This window comes from Archocentrus centrarchus, chromosome 11, assembly GCF_007364275.1.
Source record: "Archocentrus centrarchus isolate MPI-CPG fArcCen1 chromosome 11, fArcCen1, whole genome shotgun sequence".
NCBI classification, from domain to species: Eukaryota; Metazoa; Chordata; class Actinopteri; order Cichliformes; family Cichlidae; genus Archocentrus; species Archocentrus centrarchus.
The window spans coordinates 17,798,738-17,819,381 of record NC_044356.1 but is presented as its reverse complement, the minus strand read 5'-3'; the positions used below and the strand labels follow the sequence as shown (position 1 = coordinate 17,819,381).

The following is a 20,644-nucleotide window of genomic DNA, read 5'->3' as shown; positions in this document are numbered from 1 at the left end:
ATGGCAAACACTATTTATTTATGTAAAGCTGTAACAAAGTGATTTACTGAAAACAAACCAGAACTACAGAAAATGTAGAAAGAAAAAAAAAGAAGAGCTAAAGGAATATATGATTGAATAAACAGAGGAAGAACATACAGTGCAAACATTCACCTGCCACTTTATTAGGCACACTTTTTCAACTGCTGGTTACTGCAAAAATCTAATCCGCCAATCACATGGCAGGAATTCTGTGTATTTAGGCATGTAGACATGATCAGGGCAACCTGCTGAATTTCAAACTGAGCATCAGAATGGGAAAGGAAGGTGATTTAAGTGACTTTGAATGCGACATGGTTGTTGGAGAAATATGGGCTGGTCAAAAACTGATGCTTTTGTGATGTAACTGCAGTGTGGCAGGCAGGATGTGGAGCCAAATGCAGGACTCAGGAGACAGAATGTAAACTCAAAACTCAGCTGCATTGCTGGCAAGTCACAGAAAACACTGCAAGTAGCGTTGGAAATTGGCATAAACAACATAAAAGCATGGATCTATCCTCCCTTATATCAGTGGTTCAGGCTGCTGCTGCTGGTATAATGTGTGGGGGACATTTTCTTGGCACACTTTAGGCCCCTTAGTACCGACATCACCTATAAAAAGTATCTATCTATCTGAACTCTGTGGATAAGCAGCTATTTTACTGTCTACCTCAGTATACTCAGTATACAGAATACTCAGACCTCTGAGGTAAAATGTGTGGATGTAATATTCACATTCATAAAAACAGTGGATATAATCTGGTCAGCATTTGCTCTGCATTTCCTGACTTGAAAAGCCGGATCAAACTGAGCAAACTTATTATGTTCCTACAAAACAGCTGCATTTTGTTTTGACTAAAAAGACAGAGTACCTTTGAAACACATTGTTACACTGAGCAAAGCTGACCGAGGCTTTTTGTTAATTCATATGACCTGAGCTGGAGTCGCAGAGTGTGTGAGTGAGGAGGAGAGGCAGGAAAAGGAGGAGAGAGAGTGTGTTTGTTGCTGTGTATCTGCTATGTTCAGGCACTCTGACATTTCTGCTGCCAGGCTAAAAGTAGCACTCCTTTAGTCATAATTCAGCTCAGCACAGAGGCAGAAACGTGACAAGAGAGGCTAACATACACAACCAATGTCTCTGGAAGCACAGAGCCAACTAAACTTACTTCAGATAAACCCCCTTTTTTATGACAGCAATTCTGACTTCAGTGCCACATTAGGCTGATGTTGTAGCTGCTGTTAAGGGTGTGATGTCTGTTACTTCCCTTATATATCTGGCTTTTATCTTTGCATTTAAGACACCACACCTTTCATTAGACTTCACATAGTGATAACAATGATATATTTCATGCTTGAAATTCTCAGTAATTTCTAAAGGATTGGGCCCTTATTTTTAGACAGAAAAAGACAAAAGCAGTCTTCTTATCTGGAGCCAGGAAAGAACAGTTTTGCCAGCTTTTTGTCAGACTTTTGTGTTTGAGTAATATTTCCCATATTATTGCCCACAGTGGTTAGGATTAGGGTTCAGTGTTAGAGGAAAAAAGGTCTTTCTCATGTGGACTAACTGATGTGTTGGCAAATGTAACTCCTGTTTCCCTCCTAGATTCACTCTTTGACTCTTTATGGTGTTGAGAGCCACTACAAGCCTGCAAAACCACACACTTCACGCTTTACACTGAGTACATTCAACGCAAAGCTCAAAAAGTGTGCATAGAAAAGATCTGCAAATACGCCACTTAATTGTGATACAACCGAGAAAGAAAATAGGGCAGTTGTAATAAATTTGCATTTGGCACCAGTAAATATGAAATACTTGCATATTCAACCCCCCCAAAAAACAACAAAAAAACCCAAAACAGAATAAGTCCACCACTAATCCAAAGAGCTAATTAGAACAGAAAATATTAGTGATCCATATTGTGCAACCTTCCTCTGTATCTATGAATAAACACACCAGTGCCTGCTGGCCAAGCAGCACATGAATCCATGCGCTGTGATTGGCTGCTTTGTTGCAGAAACCCATCTGACTGCGCACCTCCTGGCAGCACTGTTCAAAGGGAACGTCACATTACCATCGGTGAATATCACTCAGAAGTGGGTCAGTGGAGCCATTAACATATATTGCACACTAAATGATGAAATAATTTGGAATATCCTCCTCCGCCCTGTCCAATCGTCATCTGAGGAGCTGCAGCAGAGCATTTTTAAGCCTGCGTGGACCCTAAAGATAAATGTATTAATGTATCAAAGGCCTGCTGTTAGTGCGTATAATCCAATTATTTTGGTGTGCAATTACACTGCTTTCCTAGGCAGTTTAAACATAAAACATTGCAGAGCACTTGTAAAGCTCTGATGTGGTGTGTTTGTCTCTGTGTCTGTGAAGAGAAGCTGCGAATGAGCGTGATCAACCATTTTGACACTGATGTGCGATTGTCTTTTTCAATAAGAGGAAGGGAAACAGTTTCATCAGAATTCAAGGGACTTCTGGGAAGTATGTTCTTTGTTTTTTTGCCAAGAGCTAGATTATAAGAAAACCATCACCACCACCACCACCTGATGAGCTTAACTTAGCATGAAGACTGTCTAAAGATAGCTGTGCTTTGTCAAAAACAACAAAGTCTGCTCACCAGAACGTCTAAAACTCAACTATTAGTACACTGTTTTTACCCACTGATGTGCTGTCGGTGCTGGTGTTGTTGGATAGCCACTTCTGCCTTAGCATCCTGCATTGCAACAGGTTTGAGAACCTAATGTTACACAGCAGAAGTTGCATTCATGGTCAACACAATCTGTGGGTTCTGAATCATCTGTGAAATTTCGCAATAACTATTTCTAAAGCCGCTGACGTCAGTGGTTCCAGCTTTGGTCCCAGCACTATTGTGATGGAAATGGTAAATGGACTGGTACTTATGTAGCACTTTTCTACTCTATTTGAGCACTCAAAGCACTTTCTTACTATAAACCTCATTCACCCACGCGCACGCACACTCACACACATTCATACATGCACTTTTTTTCTATGCCTAAGCACTCCCCCCCCTCCCCACCTTATGCATCCACCAGAACATCAGAGGCAACTCCAGGTTTAGTATCTTATTCAAAGATACTTTGACATGCAGGCTAGAGTAGCCAGGGATCGAACCACCAACTTTCTGATTGGTGGACAATTTGCTCTACCTCCATTTTTTGGTTTAATTTTAAAAAAAAGAGAGAGAGAATAAATGTATTTTACCAAATACTGAACTATTCTTTTAACTAAATGAGGACACATTAAATACAGAAAGTGTCATGTGATACATAGGAAGTTCATGAAGTAAACAACATTCAGTTACTACACAAGCTTACACCTTTTTACATCTTATCATGAATAATCATCAGTAAAGTTCTGCTGTGCTTCTATTGCTCATCACTCTTCTAGCATCCTGCTGACCTCAGGTTATGATTGCAGCCAGTTTTAAAATACCCCCCCCCCATCCCCCCACCCACCCCAAAAAAAAAACCAAAAAAACATGTTAAAAAGATTTTCTTGTGAAGAACAATGCTTGGTTAAAAACATCTGCCTGTTATACAAGAACGCCCCCACACGCTGCAGAGGGCACAGCTCCTCTTGGCTTTCTAAAAAGGGTAAAAGTTAGAAATCGATAAACAAACTCCGTGCAGGATTTTTGCAAAAAGGGAAACTGGAGACACAAAGCTGAAGCATTCATTACATTGACCATGACTAATTACTGTATGTGATAATTTGGTATTTCACTGAAATAAATCAGTTTATCCCACGGTGCTTTGTTTTCCATCTCTGTGTTGAGAGCCTACTCAACCAATGCCGTTAACAACTCCACCTACACAGCTGGGGAGATCCCTCTGGGCTGCCCTTCAACCATCATTTTTGCCCTTTCCTTAACCCTGATCATAACCGCAACTTAAAAATCAACCAGTCTGACCATGCTGCAATGCTCAAGCAGCTGTCTCAGCCCTGCAGCCCACCTGTAAACCCACGCCTGCTTTCAACACTTCACATCTGACCCTTGGCAATCCTACCGTCCTCGTAGAAGACATCCTCCGCTTCTTCACGCATCATCTCATCCAGGTCATCCTCAGCAATGTCGGTCATAGCCATCACTATTCCTCCTCTTCTTTCTCTTCTTCTCTCCCTCTTGTCTCCCTCAGTTGACTGGTCGGAGCTTCAGAGAGAGCGACTGGGCTGTAAAATTGAATCAATGCCGGCCCGGCCTCTTCGCTTCAGGCGACAGTCCGATCGCCGGCAGGCTCCTCACACGAGCAGGAGGGGACAGGGACTGAGCTGAGCTTCAGCTCTCCGCACGAGAATGAGTGCGTAAGTACCAGGTGAAGTGTGTGTATGTGTGGGTGTGGGTGGGAGAGAGGACTCCCAGCGACCTTCACCAAGTTTCAGCAACAGTGCTGATTTCATAATATCCTGTGCAAAGCTGAAGTGAGAGTGTGCTGTTTAGAGAGCACTTGTATGAGTAACTGTGCGCATGTGTGTGCGAGTGTACAGTATGGGGAGGGTCAGTAGTATATACACGTGTGTCTGCATGTGTGTGTGTCTGTCCTTATGCACATTATGGCTCACCACAATGAGTCAGCTCAAGTGCCTGGTGATTTAACGAGAATAATTAGATTCTTTATTTTAAGCCAGCAAGGACATGCAAAGAGGGTGTGAAGACACGTGTGTGTGTGTGTGTGTGTGTGTGTGTGTGTGTGTGTGTGTGTGTGTGTGTGTGTGTGTGTGTGTGTGTGTGACATGATGCTGGCTCTGCTTGTCATTCCTTCACAGCTCACTAAGAATCATGGGACCACACTGATTGCGCCCTTTTTTTTTTTTCCTTTGGCCCACCGTGAGGAGGCCTTGGCAGCGCTGATAAAGTCTGTTGTCATCTGCTGTTGCTGAAAGCCTCCACAGGGCTGCTCATGCAGCAAATAAGCACACTCACCTGCTCTGAAAGAGACAGATTTAGATTCAGACTGAGTGGGAGAACCTTTCACATAATAATAGTTTTTATATTTTTTTTTTTTTGCTCAAGACTACTCTGAGTCACAGACTTAAAATCTATGTTTAGGATTACTGGCCTTTATACATATATTCCAAAGCACCTTAAAGACTCTGCCATTCAGTCGGAGTAAAAAGTATTAAATCAACTTTTAGTACAGCACATAATCTTTTAGTATAAATCTTCTCTTTAGAGGTGATGCTTGACTTGTGTGATGCATCTACAAAGTGAGTAATTTATCTTTGTACTGGATATTAATCCTAGTCTCTGTCATCTTTTCCACATATTCATGCATTTATAGGCAGTATGTTCTCACTAGTGAATGAAGACTCCAGCTCTTTGTCCTCTTTGTTTTGCAAAGACAGAATATTTTTCATTCCACCTGAATACGTGACATTCTGATGACTCTTAACCAGAAACCAGAAGCTCATAAATGTCTCAAGCATAACAAGAATAGGAGTCTACGTTCACAGCAGTAGCTCTGCAGGACTGAACATACAGACACATACAGTTGTGGTCATGTTGTGTATCTTTACACACACTCATCGTAGGCATGAATGTCATGATAATTTTGGGCTGTTATTGATTTAATTGAACTGCTCTTTTTCCAGGGTGGAATGATTGTACAGCAAACATCTTTAATGACTTAAGAAACAAGAATTGGGCGCACAAGTTTAAATTTTCTCTAATACTTACACTAATATCTGGTTAAATGTTTCTGAGCAAGTTGAACCTCAACCAGATGCTTTTGGTAGCCATCAACAAGGTTCTGGCATAAGCTGGAAATATCATTAAAAGCCCAAAATTATCATGACATTCACACCCATGATGAGTGCATGCAAACTTCTGACCACAACTGTACATTCTCATTCTCAGTCTTTAGACAGTATATAATACATTTAAATCCAATAATTAAGCATACAAGAGACAAATCTTTTAAAGAGATAAAAATTAAAGCTCAGTGTTTCATGGATATGAATTTAAATGCACACATATTTCCTTAAAATTTTTTACATTTTTAATTGGTGTTAATTTATCTGAATTTCAGAATCTGGTCCAGACTCCAAACACCGCCCTTCTGGTCATATGTCTATAAATAACCACTCACACCACATGCCTGTTTGTTCTCATTTCCATGCTCCTCATTCCCTCAGCCCGGTGCTTCACTATCAGTATCAGTTAATCATTTGCATTTGGAGTTGGGGTCCTTGCTAGTGAATAGGTTTTATTCCATGTGATTGGAGGAATTCAAGCAAATAAATATCTTTAAAACTGTAATAAATCTTGTCAGGTAGTCTAGTATGTTTGTCATCAAGATAAATATGTTTACCCCCTTGACCTAAATATAAATAACGGGGATCAAACAGCACGGGCTGACACTAAACATAAATGTTATGCTGTTTTAGAGAACCTAAAAATGGCTTAGATTTTGGCTCATGACATGCTGTGTTGTATAATGACAAACTCTCTAGTCTAGCATATTTTATGACTCTGAAGTAGTTTTCTTCCAGTTTTTTCAAAAGGTTTGGTCCATCCCCAGGAGGCCCCTTACCAGTCTCTTTCCAGCATTTCACATCCACTCCTAAATTACTGCTAACATGCAGTCTTGTCTCTTTTTGACCTTTAATTTATTCTTAGATGGAAATGGCTTGTTTTTCCCGTTTTCTTAAGCAGGCAGACACAGAACTTTCTTCCTCTTTCTCGCACTGTGCCTACATCTGCCACTAAGCAGTTTCTCTGACTCACCCCATTTAGACAAACCAATTTCCAACAAAAATAGAAAGTAGGCCTCAAGTCAGTTCATTATCACTTTTCCTTCAGACTTCCTCTCCCCAGCCACTGCTTCCCTTCAAGGCCAAAGCTTGAGGGAATAAACCTGGAGACAAACTCATTTTCACTGGGGCTAGTCCAGACAATCCGGATACATCACAAAAAGGACACGTCAAAGAACGCGTGAACTAAAAGTTTTTTTTAAAGTAAGTTGTTGGATTAAGAGAAAGGCGTGCTTCATGAGAGCATTTCCTGTTTGTCTGAGGTCACTGAGGAGAATGATAAGAGGAACAGACTACTTCTTTTGTTGTGTTTGTTAGAAATGTGTTTGCACGTTATCTGAAGCAACAGAACAGAAACTGTGACACTGGCTGAAACCGTCCACCACAACTCAAAACTCTTACAAACACTTTCTTTATAAAATTGTAAATTTAAGGATTAACTCGCCCATTATGTACAGTCATGCAGTCCTGTGAAAAACTGTAAAGTACACTCTTACTCCTTCCATATGAATTAGGAGGGTAAGTAGCAGCCACCTATCAAATGCACTTGATTTACTGATCATCAGCAAGTGTGAGCACCTCTATAAAAGCATAAGTTTTAGCAGTTTGTTGGTCTGCAGCATTCAGCTGTGTCAGCATGATATCACAATCTTCCCATGAGCAGACATGCCAGCAAATTCACCCTGAGCTGAAACTCAGAGAAACTATAAAAAAACTACCTCTCAGACTCTGCAGACCTTAGTTAGTATGTTAAATGTTAAATAAAGCCTCTTCTCCCTAAAAAGAACAGAAGCACAGCTTAGGTTTGCAAAGTTGCATCTGGACGAACTACAAGACTTCTGCAACAATGTCCTTTGTACAGATGAGACCAAAGCGGAAATGTTTAAACTTAAAGTACAGCGCCATGTTTGGAAGAAAACCAAACACAGTATGTAAACACAAACACCTCATATCACCTGTCAAGCACAATGGTGGAGGGGTGATGATTTGGGGTTGTTTTGGGCAGCCACGGGACCTGGGCATCTTGCAGTCGACATCATCAGTCGACCATGGACTCCTCTGTATACCAAATTATTCTACTCTATTCTATTATTCTATATTCCAAAGTATTCTAGAATCAAATGTGAGGCCATCTGCCTGACAGCTAAAGCTTAGGTTAAATTGGGTTGCATGAACTCAACCTGATTGAAATGCTGCGGTTGGACCTCAAGACAGCTGTGCATAAACGAATTGACCGAAGCAACATTATAAAGAGGCCAAAATTCCTCCACAATGATGCAAGAGACCGATAAAGTCATACAGAAAACAACTACTTCAAGTTACTGAAGCTAAAGGTGGTTTTACAAGCTACTGAATCCTGGGTACATAGATGTACAATACTAGCTTAGTCTAATCATACTTCATGCATTATAGATGATCTTGGCATTGATCAAAGTTGGCCTGTGACTCAGGATTTTGAGCTTAGCTTTAGAATATGATGAGAGAAATATGATGCTAGCTGCATCCTTCAAGTGCAACAGGAGCCTCTGTAGGAGACAATTAGTCTACTAATCCAGAAGTGAACTGACAGAAAATGAAGGTTTTCTTACTAAAAGATTAAATTAATTAAAAATGTGGGGAAATTAGAGATAAATCAGTAGTTAAAGTAAATATTTGACCCTTGTTGCTAAACACACAAGCATACACTCATACTGTGAGGGTCTGCTTGATGGTGATCCAGAAAGAAAGCAGAGCTACACAAAAAAACACTCTGCCAATAGCGTGAAAGAAATAGCATATAAAATCATATGCATTAAAAATAAATAAATAAGGAAAGAACAAAGAAGAAGTCCAGATACTGTTATGATCAAATTTCCATGAAATTGAAGCATTTTGCCCAGCAGCAACAGGAAATCACTGAATGGGCTGATATGAACTGCACACAAGAGCGATCTAAAAGTACACTGGAGTGACTCTTTCCAGAGGTTGTCTTGTAATCATGCAGCTCTGCAATGATCCTTCTCTTTGATTAATGTGACCACAACCATACTGTCTTCTTGCAAGTTAAACCTGAGTGTCGGACTAAGCGATGGGGATGGTTATTCAAAACATTATAATTAATGGCCGCCAACCTGACTGGTTGTTCACAGCTAACAGCAGTGACACTTTGACTTAGTGCTCTATGCTGCAGGGAGGGAGAGTCACTGGTCAGGCAGGCAAGTAAACAGAAAACACAGTGACACATGCAAAGCAAAGCCCACTGTCTTATGCAGATTCATCCCACTCCCATCTGTGCACTGCTATAATGAGCTGGGTTCTGCTGCTCACTGTATCATCATTTATGTGCAAAACTTTTCTTTTTTTGCTTACACTCAGGGTTACATTATTCACAGCAAAAATGGTACAGATAGATATGGGAAGATATGGGAACTTCTCTTTCCTCTCTCTGTGACCATGAGCAACTTTGCAGGCTGCAGCGCCGGAGAATGGGGTCACATCTGGGCTGCGTTTGCCCTGCTGCATTTCAATGTCTGGACATTTGTTCTGACCACCAGAGAAAACCCCCTGCTTCGGGTAATGCAAACACACAACACCACAAATAAGCCCAAAGACTCTCGTATGCTCATAGGATAGAAATTGAACACACACACACACACACACACACACACACACACACACACACACACACACACACACACACACACACACACAAGAACACAATGCCGCCAAAACAAAACACAGACAAGTGAGCACACACACACGTTTGTAACTCTGTCGCACAATCAGACCCGCTCTGTACAATGGTGCTGTTTGAATGGGGTCAAACAATGGAGCTCTTTGGCATCTGAATGGAGCCAGATGATGAGTATCCCAGGAGGCTGAATAGGCGGTTTCAGCCTCCTACACAGCCGATCTTCTGGCCCTGAAAATATGCATCAGTATGTTGCCTGTTACCATGGCTTAAAATATCAGTTATTACCATGAAAGCAGTAATTCTTTAGCACCCATGCTAATTCTGTAGCACTTGCTAATTTGAAAGCATGCAGAGATCAGACAACAGAGCTCCTACATTAAAGACAAATGCACCGTAACTTTTCTGGAGCATCCAAGAACCGCATCACCAAGTATGTTTTTATATAGTTGGTTTGAGAGTGTCGATGGTGAAGTATAGAGTAGATCAGAGGGAGTTGTGCTTTGTTTTTATGGATCTATAGAAAGCATAATGACAGGGTGCCAAGAGAGAAACTGTGGTACTGCATGAGGAAGTCAGGAGCGGTAAAGAAGTCTGTGAGGCTGGTCCAGGACATGTATGAGGACAGTGAGACAGTGGTGAGGCGTGTGGTAGGAGTGACAGATTGGTTTAAAGTGGGGGTGGGATTACATCAGGGATCAACTCTGAGCACCTTTTTTTTTGCAGTGGTGATGGACAAGTTGACAGATCAGGTCAGACAGGCATCTCTGTGGACTATAATATTTGCAGACAACATTGTGATCTGTAGAGAGAGTAGGGAGCAGATGGAAGAGAGCCTGAAGAGGTGGAGGTTTGCACTGGAGAGAAGAAGAATGAAATGCTGAGATATTTTGGACATAGGCAGAGGAGGGATAGTGGATATACTGGACAAAGGATGCTGAAGATGGAGCTGCCAGGCAGGAGGAAAAGAGGAAGACCACAGAGAAGATTCATGAATGTAGTGAAGAAGGACATACAGCGGGTTGGTGTGAAAGAGGAGGATGCTAGGGATAGGGTAAGATGGCGGTAGATGATCCCCCAAAGGGAACAGCCAAAAAAAGAAGAAGAAGACACCTGACTGTGGCGATGATTTTAACTTGCCTACAAGGTCACTGAGGGCTTTAATGGATGTATGCATTATTTTATCCATTTTTATTTAAAAACTGCTCAGGCAAAAATGACCATGTTAAAGTTATAAATTAAAAGCAATAAAACAAAAAAGTCCACTTACACATGCAGTATAATAACAAGCTTCCACACTACACAATGCATCCTGTTTGGTCAAAAAAATGTTTGCCTTGCTACACTAATTCCTACCATTTACATATACGCAGAACATAAACAAAACAAAATAGTGTTAGTATTTCACTGCAAAGCTTTAGTTACTATTTAGGTCAGTTTTACTGCTTTTTCCTGAGAATTTTCATATTTTAGGCCGGGAACATTGGTGTGTGCACTCAAACTAAAAATGCTTTTGGTGTAACGAGTAACGTAACACATTAGTTTTGAAAGCAGTTAATTTGTTGCTTTTTCAAATAAGCAATCTGTTACTGTTAATCATTTGTTACCACATGGTACACGGCTGCATGCAACTTGACTGTATCCAGGCGTATCAGTCAGGTCAGCTCCCTGGATGGCAGAGAGGAGGACCTGCAGGATCTCACGTCACATTTTGAAGAAGGATCTTCAAACTAAGAAATATTGGTGGTGCGCTTGTTGTGTAGTAGATTGTAGTGCAGCAGTTCCACAACCGCACTGCAACTGAATGAATTATAAAGCTAAAGCTCGTCTTTTTTTATATATTTCAAAAGGGAACAAAACATGTTTTAGGCTTTTTTTTCCCAACACAGATTTCCAAATTGTGATCTGTAGTCTGTGCATAATAGCTGATTGGATTAATATAACTGGGAAGCTCCTCAATAAAGAATTGCAGAACTTAAAGCAATAAACAAACAAGCAATCGAAACTAAAAGCTTGAATAAAGAAGGAGATACACCCAACACACAGGAAGCTGACACTACACAAAATCCTACACATAAATTGTATTTCTGAGTGAACACGACTAAGTTTGTGCTGCACCAGCATGTCACCCCAGGCCCGGACTGATCAGAGATCTCAAACACATGCAGGGGTATGAGGCAGGAAGTTTAATGAGGAGACTGATGGGAAACCTCTCCTCTAAAAAGTTCTTGATGTCAGCCTGACTTCCTCTGTTGCACCGTGACAGACGGGTATTCATCTGAGGTGATGGGAACGAGGTGAGGGCAAAAATATCATTATTATTTTTGGGAGGATGGTGCAAAGTGTCCTTAGGCCAACTCACGTTTGCGCATTCCCACAGACTAATGGGAGCAAGAGCCAGAGAGGATGAAGAGTGGAAGAGAAAAAGGAGACAGAAGGGGGGAAAAGAGACCTCTATCGTTCATTCTCCTTTTCTCTTTACCCAGGCCTCGGCCTTTTTCTCTAAGAAAGATGACAAAACTGGATGACTGTGAATGGGTGGCTGGTTACCCGGGTAACAATAACGAGGGCATTGCGTGGCAAATCCAATTTGCCATGGCACTCTCTGACTCATTCGAGGTGCACGTGTGTGTGAGTTAGTGTGTGTCCTACACGTTATGGCTTCATGCGGCTATGGGAAGACAACCATGATATACCAAACTGCCGCCAAGCCTGCACATATCCATGCATGCAGACACACATGGGCCGAAACATTTGCTCCAGCTCTCTGCAGCATCTTTAAAATGCAGAAGCAGATCTGTGAGGTACAGTATAGTTGTATAGTGTTATAATTACCTGAGCGATAGAAGAAGGAAAACTCTTATTTATCCATATTTTGGATCTAAAAGTGGATATAATAAAAGATGCAAATATCTTTTCCATCAAACACAATGCAGTGAGTACAGACTGCTAAATTAAATGCCCCGTGAATACCTGAAATCATAACTAGAAATCAGCCTGCACGCAGGAGAACATAATGAATGAATGAACTTCCAAAAGAGGAAACGAGTTGAAAACCCCCAGTAGCATCATTCACTCTCACATTATTCAAGAGAAACCACGTAAACCAAGTTTCCCTGGTTCCACAAGCCTGCAGCCTGTGATTGTGTCAATGTGCTGCCTAGTTTACAGTGCAGGAAAAGCACAGTGAGATGAAAGAAAACAGCCAAGGTCATTAATGAAAAAAAACAAAACAAAAGTAACTCTGCAAGAGAACAACTATTAGATACCTACTGTAAGAATATCGATATCTTTTCATCTTAATATGGTTGTATGTCTTGACTCTGCGATGCATTATGCTAGAGGATAATCCAGACCGATGCCTTCTTAACAGCGTGAATCCTGCTACTCCTTTTTGTGCTGTCACCACTTTCTATTTTTGTGCTCTCTCCCTGTCTCTCCCTGCCGCTATTGTATTTTGTCTTTCTTTCCGCTTCACAATTGGATCCTTTTCTCTTGCTCATTCAATCTTTGCCTTTCTGTGTCTGTCGGAGTGCAAAGAGGGCATCAGACAATGACCGCAATACAGCCGGTGCACGCCAGCTGTGCGGGCTGGCACAGCAGAGATGGCGGTACCCATGCTATGGCCTGCTGCTCCCGGGTACACCTGGAGGGAAGAGATAACAGGCGGCTGAAGCGCTAAGTCAAATGAATCAGCAGACCACGACCTTGTCTGTTCATTTGTCTCTGTGACCCTGTGTGTTAAATTCACACTGATGTTTTCAGTGTATGTAGATTCAGCGTGATGAGAAGTTGTTAGCTTTCAGAATTCATACAGATTCATATTGATTTGTTTTTTTTTGTTGGTTTATTTTCAGTATTTCCAGAAACCAAAAACCATTTGAGCAAAATGATACAGAATAGGTTATCAGCTCAAGTTGCTGACTGCTCATTAATGCAAATATCTAATCAGCCAATCACATGGCAGCAACTGAATTTCTTTTAGGCATGTAGACCTGGTCAAGACGACCTGCTGAAGTTCAAACTGAGCATCAGAATAGGGAAGAAAGGTGATTTAAGTGACTTTGAGCATGGCATGGTTGGTCTGAGTATTTCAGAAACTGCTGCTCTGCTTTGATTTCCCCACGTAACCATCTAGGGTTTACAGAGAGTGGCAAAAAAAGAGAAAATATCCAGTGAGCGGCAGAGGAGAATGACCAGACTGTTTCAAGGTGATAGGAAGTCAACAGTAACTTAAATAATCACTCATTACAACCAAAGTATGCAGAAGAGCATCTCTTAACATGTTGAACTTTGAAGCAGATGACTACAGCAGCAGAAGACCACAGTGGATGCTGCACCTGTCAGCTAAGAACAGAAAACTGAGGCTACAGTTCACACAGGCTCTGCAAAAATTAGACAACAGAAGAGGGGACAAATGTTGCCTGGTCTGATGATTCTCAGTTTCTGCTGTGACGTTCAGATGACAGAGTCAGAATTTGGTGTAAACAACATAAAAGCGTGGATCCATCCCACCTTGTAATAACAGTTCAAGCTGGTGGTGGTGGTGTAATGTGTGGGGAATATTTTCTTGGCACACTTTGGGCCCCTCAGTACCCACCGAGCACGTAAGCACCACAGCCTACTGGAGTATTGTTGCCGACCACGATCACTGTGTACCCATCTTCTGATGGCTGCTTCCAGCAGCATACACACCATGTCAAAAGCTTATGTCAAACTGGTTTCTCAAGCATGACAGTGAGTTTACTGTACTCAAATGGCCTCCACAGTCACCAGATCTCAATCCAATAGAGCACATTTGGGATGTGGTGGAACGAGAGATTCACATCATGGATGTGCAGCCAATAAATCTGCAGCAACTGTGTGACGCTATCATGTCAATATGGACCAAAATCTCAGAGGAATGTTTCCAGCATCTTGTTGAATCTGTGCCATGAAGAGTTAAAGCATTTCTGAAGGTAAAAGGAGATCCAATCTGATACCTACTAAAAGTGGCCAGTGAATATATTTAGCATGAGATAATGTAACCAGCACATGCATATATAGCCCCATTTTAACTTTTTTAATATACATGCTACAGTCATCAGTTCAGCCTACGTGTTAGCACATTTTTGACAGTCAATATGTGCCCGAATCAAAACAATCATTAAACAGTTTTCCTGTTGGAGAGGTGCAGAAATGAGATGAGGAGGGTTACAGCAGGGTGGGGTAACTGGGTGGCAACAGTTCTGAAAACCACAATTTCCTCTCCCACGCCTCCCAGTACATCACTGTGTCATCTAGTTTACATTTCAGCCATCACCTGCTGACTACAGAAAGGAGAAGTAAACTTTCAAAATCAGAAAATAGAGAAAACATGGGCAGTGATAACTACGGTTATGAGCCGCACATTTTGAGCTCTTTTGTTGTGTTATTTCTGTGGTAAACAGGTAGGTACGCAGTAAATATAAAACTTTTTGAAAGCCAGTGGTGAAAAACAGATTTATAGATTAAACAAGTGGAAAATATGGCAACACAATTTCTGAGAACTAGGGTGGGGACATGGAAGGAAGGTTGGGCAATAGCGTGTAAAATAACATCAGGTGCCTGTTTCAGCTGAGAGTACAGAAGGAATTTAAAGCACAGCAGTCATGAAAAGTGTCACAATTAGGACGTGGATAGAGGGTGTATACCAGATCAGAGGATGACAGAACTGGTCACAGTTTTACACATGTAGCCTCTCTGCCCTGACGGACAAGAGGAACAGGGGCAGTGAGAGCAGAACTGGAAACTGTAATGACAGCTCATCATCACGCATGAAGGCCTTTAAAAAAAAAAACAGACTAAAATCTCTGCATGCGTGTATATGAAAGCGTGTTTTCCCAGTGTCTGGCTTTGCATCAGATCACTCCAGAATTATCACATCTGCCTTGACTTCACATCTGTCCTTCCCCCTGAAGTACAGTATGATCATGGACTAGTTACGCCAGCCATACATGACCTACATACATCTACATTTCTCTCAAGTAAGAGTATGATCAAGGCACTGATTTTTTTTCCTTTTTTTAGAATACATTTTAAATATTAAGCTATTTCAGAAATTTCCTGCAAATCCTTACATGAATTAATAATGGATCAAACTTATGTTATGTGGCCACCATGTTATGCCACCATGTTATGTGGTCATGGTGGCATGATTTATCATTTGACATTTTCTGAACGGTATTTTATTTTGATTTAGTTTTGATACAGAAACCAAAATAATACCTGGCACTGTTGTAATGTCCATGTATACATTTTCTTCCACTTATCCAATTCAGGGCATCCAAGAAGGCTGGAGCCTATACCAGATGTCATAGGGCAGAGAGGCAAGGCACACCCTGGACAGGTTGCCAGTCTGTCGCAGGGCTAACACAGAGAGAGAGACATTCGTGCTCGCATTCACGCAGATGGGCAATCAGAGTACCCGGAGTAAGCCCACGCAGACACAGGGAGAAGATCCACACAGAAAGGCCTCCGGGCAGATGGTGGTTTCAACCTGAGAACCTTTTTGCTTTGAGACAGCAGTGCTAACCACTGCGCCACTGTGCTGCCCCTAAATTTTAACTAATAAGATCACAGTCCTATCATCATCAAGTTATCTGATGAAACATCAAGTTATCTGAAGAAAACTTATAATCCGATGATTCAGTTGCGATCTTAGTAAATTGTTGTACTGCAATCACAGCACAAGGTAGCTGCAACTTGCCTGCACTGCACCAGAAAGCAAACAAATCTACCACACACATTAGCCCCGGTATACTGGTTCAATCAACTGAGTGTGTAGTATTTTGCTAAGTTAGAAGAACTTGCTAAAAGAAGAGCACCTCAGAGTCAGATTTGATCGCCAAAACTAAAGAAGCTTTTGGGGATCAGAACCTTCTTCAGGAGCTCCAAGAACTGCACTTCCTGCCAGTTTGACTGAGGGTAACATAAGCTTACCTGCTAAGTCGGATGAGTGGTTAGCTACCTAATGTCCAGCAAGAATACACGTATTAATAATGTCTACATCCAGATCAGCTTTTTTAATATGTTGAAATCTGTGTGTCTGTCGATGTTAGCTTATAAATGGAGTCCACTAATTACTAACAGTTTGAAAATGTCGGGGCACCCCTAGTGAGGTTTTGCCATCATGTGACCGCTAACCACATGACATCAACTTGCCCGCTAATTTGGACCTGTGACAATGCAGGGTCAAGTGACTGAAGCTTCAGTCACACACACTGGCTTACAAACTGATCTGCGACCATCCGGCAACCACCGGTCACGAGGATAAAATCTGCATTAGCAGATTGGCACGGTCAGCCAAAAGAAAATAGATCCTCTTTGTGACTGATCTGATCTCACCCAGTGACTGCCAACAAACATCATTCAGAATCCACCAGAACATTTATCGAACCCTCATACATGCGCTAGGCCAGAGTAAATTTTTAATTTACGGTATTTCACGTATTAGCAATTTTTTTTAAAAAAGCATTGAACAAAAATGCAGCAAAAACAAACAAACAAAATGTAAGAGATAACGTGAGTACAGCTTGATCAAAATATAAGTAACCAAAACTAATCTGAATAAACTGTGTTCTTGGCATTGAAACCCAGTACTAAGATCACAGATAGGTTGGTGCTCCAAAAGTATAACCTAGCCCAATTATTCAAAAGAAAGAAAGACAGAAAGAAAGACAGGAAGAAACTCTCCCACAGCAATGCAGAGTCACACCAAGGCCTTCTTTCGGGTTCATCAGCATTTGAATGTTTATTCTCATCAGTCAAGCCAGCATGGGTTTAAGTAACACTGGCATCTCAGTCTCTTGCAAGCAAGAACACAGACACAATATTGTTAGTCTGGCATCCTTCTGAGGGGAATGGACACTCAATAACACCACATCCTGACCACCAGGAAACTCAGGAGTTCCACTGAGAAGCACAAAGAAGAAACTGTCTGTGCAGTCCAAGCCCAGTGACATGGGAACCATGAGCTGATGAGGATGCCAGCTCTTCCTGTTTTGGCCTTGAGATTCTTCAGCTGGCATAAAGTTGAACTACTCAGCCTGATGCTTTTCAGCGAGAACTTCTTATTCATGTCTCAGTGAAAAGATGGAAATAATAAGATGGTAGGAGGCTGTTTGCTCTGTGTAGCGCATTTAGTCATTGACCTTCTCTGAAAAGCACAAGTTCTTTCTTGCAATATAATTAAAATTGACTTCTACATGGTTATTTACTGCACACTGCTGAAGATTTTACTGCACCTGAATATTTAGGGAAAATTAAAAAATTTCATCTCTTGATTGTAACAAAACATTTCTGAGCAGTTACCTGATGTTATACTTTTGAACCATAAAGTTGTTTCAGTGTCTAGTTTTTCCCAACACTGATACTTTGTGAGTTATTGTGAACAAAGCTTAAAGAGCCCATCAGGCAGAGGACAAGGTCACTGTGAACTTTTCTTTCATTTCCTCTGAATGATAACCACGATAACAATAACAGCAGCAGCAACAACAACAACAGGATACTTGATCGATTTGCTCCTTCCATTATAGAGTGAGGTCAGAGTGCAATGCCCTGAAGGATTGGCTGATATTACTCAGCAGTGAGTGTTTGGAGAGCTTCACCCTGAGCTGTGGCTATATTAAGTATTTTTCCATGTATTTCAGGTATGCTAAAATAATTGAAAAAAAAAGGCCTGGTTAGGAAAAGTTGGTGTATTGATACCAAGAAGCAACTTCTGGGAGGTGAACGATCAAGCCATCTGCAGTTCCTTAAATGGCCACTTGGGGCTGGTTCCAAAATATGAGTTAATTGAGGACTGAGGTTTCTCATGTCTCATGTGACATCAGACGCACATTGCTGCAAGGGAAAAATATATTATATCAAACTCGTTGTGCTACTCAAACCATTCCTGAACCATTTTTGCTTTATCCTGCTAAAAGAGGCCATAGCTAACAGGGAATACTGTTCCCATGATACGGTGTACATGGTCTGCAGCAACGCTTAGGTAACTGTATGTGTCAAAGTAACATCCACATGAATGGCAGGACCTGAGGTTCCCCAACAGAACATTGCTCAAAGCATCACACTGCTGCCGCCAGCTTGCCTTCTTCCCATAGTCCATCCTGGTGCCAGGTGTTCTCCAGGTAAGCGTCACTCATGCACCCGGGCATGAGTGTCCACATGATGTAAACTAAAACGTGATTCATCAGACCAGCTCTGATGCTCACGTACCCATTGTTGGCATTTTTGGTGGTGGACAGGGGTCAGCATGAGCACTCTGACTTGTCTGCAGCCCCATATACAACAAACTGCGATGGACTGTGTATTCTGACACCTTTTGATCAGAACCAGCATTAACCTTTTGGCAATCTGAGCTGCAGTAGCTTGTCTGTTGGATCAGACCACACATGCCAGCCTTCAATCCCCACATGGCTCAGTGAGCCTTGCCCGCCCATGACCCTGCCGCTGGTTCACCACTGCTGCTTCCTACTGCAGACCAGGAACACCCCACAAGAGCTGCAGTTCTAGTAATGCTTTGATTCGAGCCACCGTTGTCTAGCCATCACAGTTTGGCCCTTATCAAACTCTCTCAAATCCTTACGATTGCACATTTTTCCTGTACTCATAGTTGCACATCAACTATGAGTACAAAATGTTTACTTGCTCCTTAATATATCCCACCCACTAACAAGTGCCATGATGAAGAGATAATCAGTGTTATTCACTTCACCAGTGGTCATGATCTTATGCCTGTTCGGTGTACAATCTATATATGAGCGGTCGTGTGTGCCTATACTTCTATAAACTGTACATTTCCTTATTTATGAAACACATGCAGCATTTTACTTTGTTCTTTGCTCCCTCTGTCTCTTACTCCCTCCTTTTTTCCATAATTCTTTCTCTCTGTGTTCATAAGCAGCCCACGCAGGAGCCCAGCTTGTTGACTTTATTGTGTGAAATTACAGAGAGAGGGCCAACATGATTCCACTTACACGCACCCTGAAAACCTGTAAAATGAATTATTTTCCAGTAAAGATAGCAGTGTGGAGAAATGCACAGAGAGAGAGAGAAAGAAAAAAGAGAGGAAAAAAACAAGTGTTGCAGCAAAAGAAAAACGGGGAAAATGGGAGTGAGCGGTGAAAGAGAGAGAGAGAGGGAGAGAATCATGTCTAGCTACAGCTGGAAAATGAGCCGAAGCAATATGTAATCTCCTCTGATGTAGTTTGCATCACACCGCCCTCCCGCATCAGTGGCAGCAGAGTTACAGTGGTGAGGAGGCGCGTTGCTATGGAGTGGGAAGATTTTTTAGAGAGTGAGCACCATTATTGATTGGAGAGAGGAGCGCGGAGAGGGGGATAATGAATATCTAGAGGGAGGAAGGGGGGAGAATAGAAGAGACGGAGGGAGGTCGCAGGGCATGAGGATGATAAGTGAAAGGGGAGGATGGGAGAAAAGAAAGCAATAAAGTAAACGCACAGAGGGCGGAGGTGAGGGACGGAGAGGGGCAAAACAGGGAGGTGGCAACAACAGAATGAAGGAGGAAAGTGTGCAAGTCAGGCAGGTCACAGAATAACACAATCTGCTTAAGTGCTTTATTTTAATCATCTTTATCATGGCTTCAACTCCATTTAGAGTGTAAAAAAAAAAAAAAAAACACAGCCTGACAGATAACTGGCTTTGGGCGGGTTTGAGTGTGCATGTGTTTCATCATCAGAAGAAAGCAATTTTCCAGCTTCTGCAATATTCATAAAATCAGACAGCTGATGCTTTGAGTAGCATGTTGACCTCACCCCAGTGCCACAAAAGGGACGAAAACATTTCAGCCTTGAGAGCAGAAACACACTGTTTGGAGGAGGAGAGGAGGCGCAGCCCTTCTGTTGCTTCACTTCCCTCTGAGCTCAAGAATAGGAACACAGAGCATGTGTCTACTGTATGTTTGTGGTGAGTTAAAGGGAAGTATTCGTATTATCTAACTGTGGAGGCCCCCTACTGCCGAGTACCGGAAACACAGTCGTTCAGTGGGAAAATAAAAACAATGGCAATGTTCCGTTTGTTTCTTTTGTGAGCGAGAGAAATTTTAAATGAATAATTCAGATGCAGTGAACATGGGCATATCTATTTAATGATATAGGCATGGTGGCCAAGTTAATCATTTTGTGTCAGAAAGA

At 41.8% G+C, this 20,644-nt stretch overlaps 1 protein-coding gene across 1 annotated transcript in view; it reads right to left on the bottom strand.

The window, feature by feature from the left end:
- The window catches only part of ripor2 (RHO family interacting cell polarization regulator 2), a 62,675-nt gene extending 58,361 nt beyond the window's left edge, over positions 1 to 4,314 (bottom strand). The window contains 1 exon segment of the mRNA XM_030741126.1: positions 4,057 to 4,314. Coding sequence (XP_030596986.1) covers positions 4,057 to 4,135 — 79 coding nt within the window. The 5' untranslated portion in view covers positions 4,136 to 4,314.
- Between the last annotated feature and the right edge of the window lie 16,330 nt (positions 4,315 to 20,644).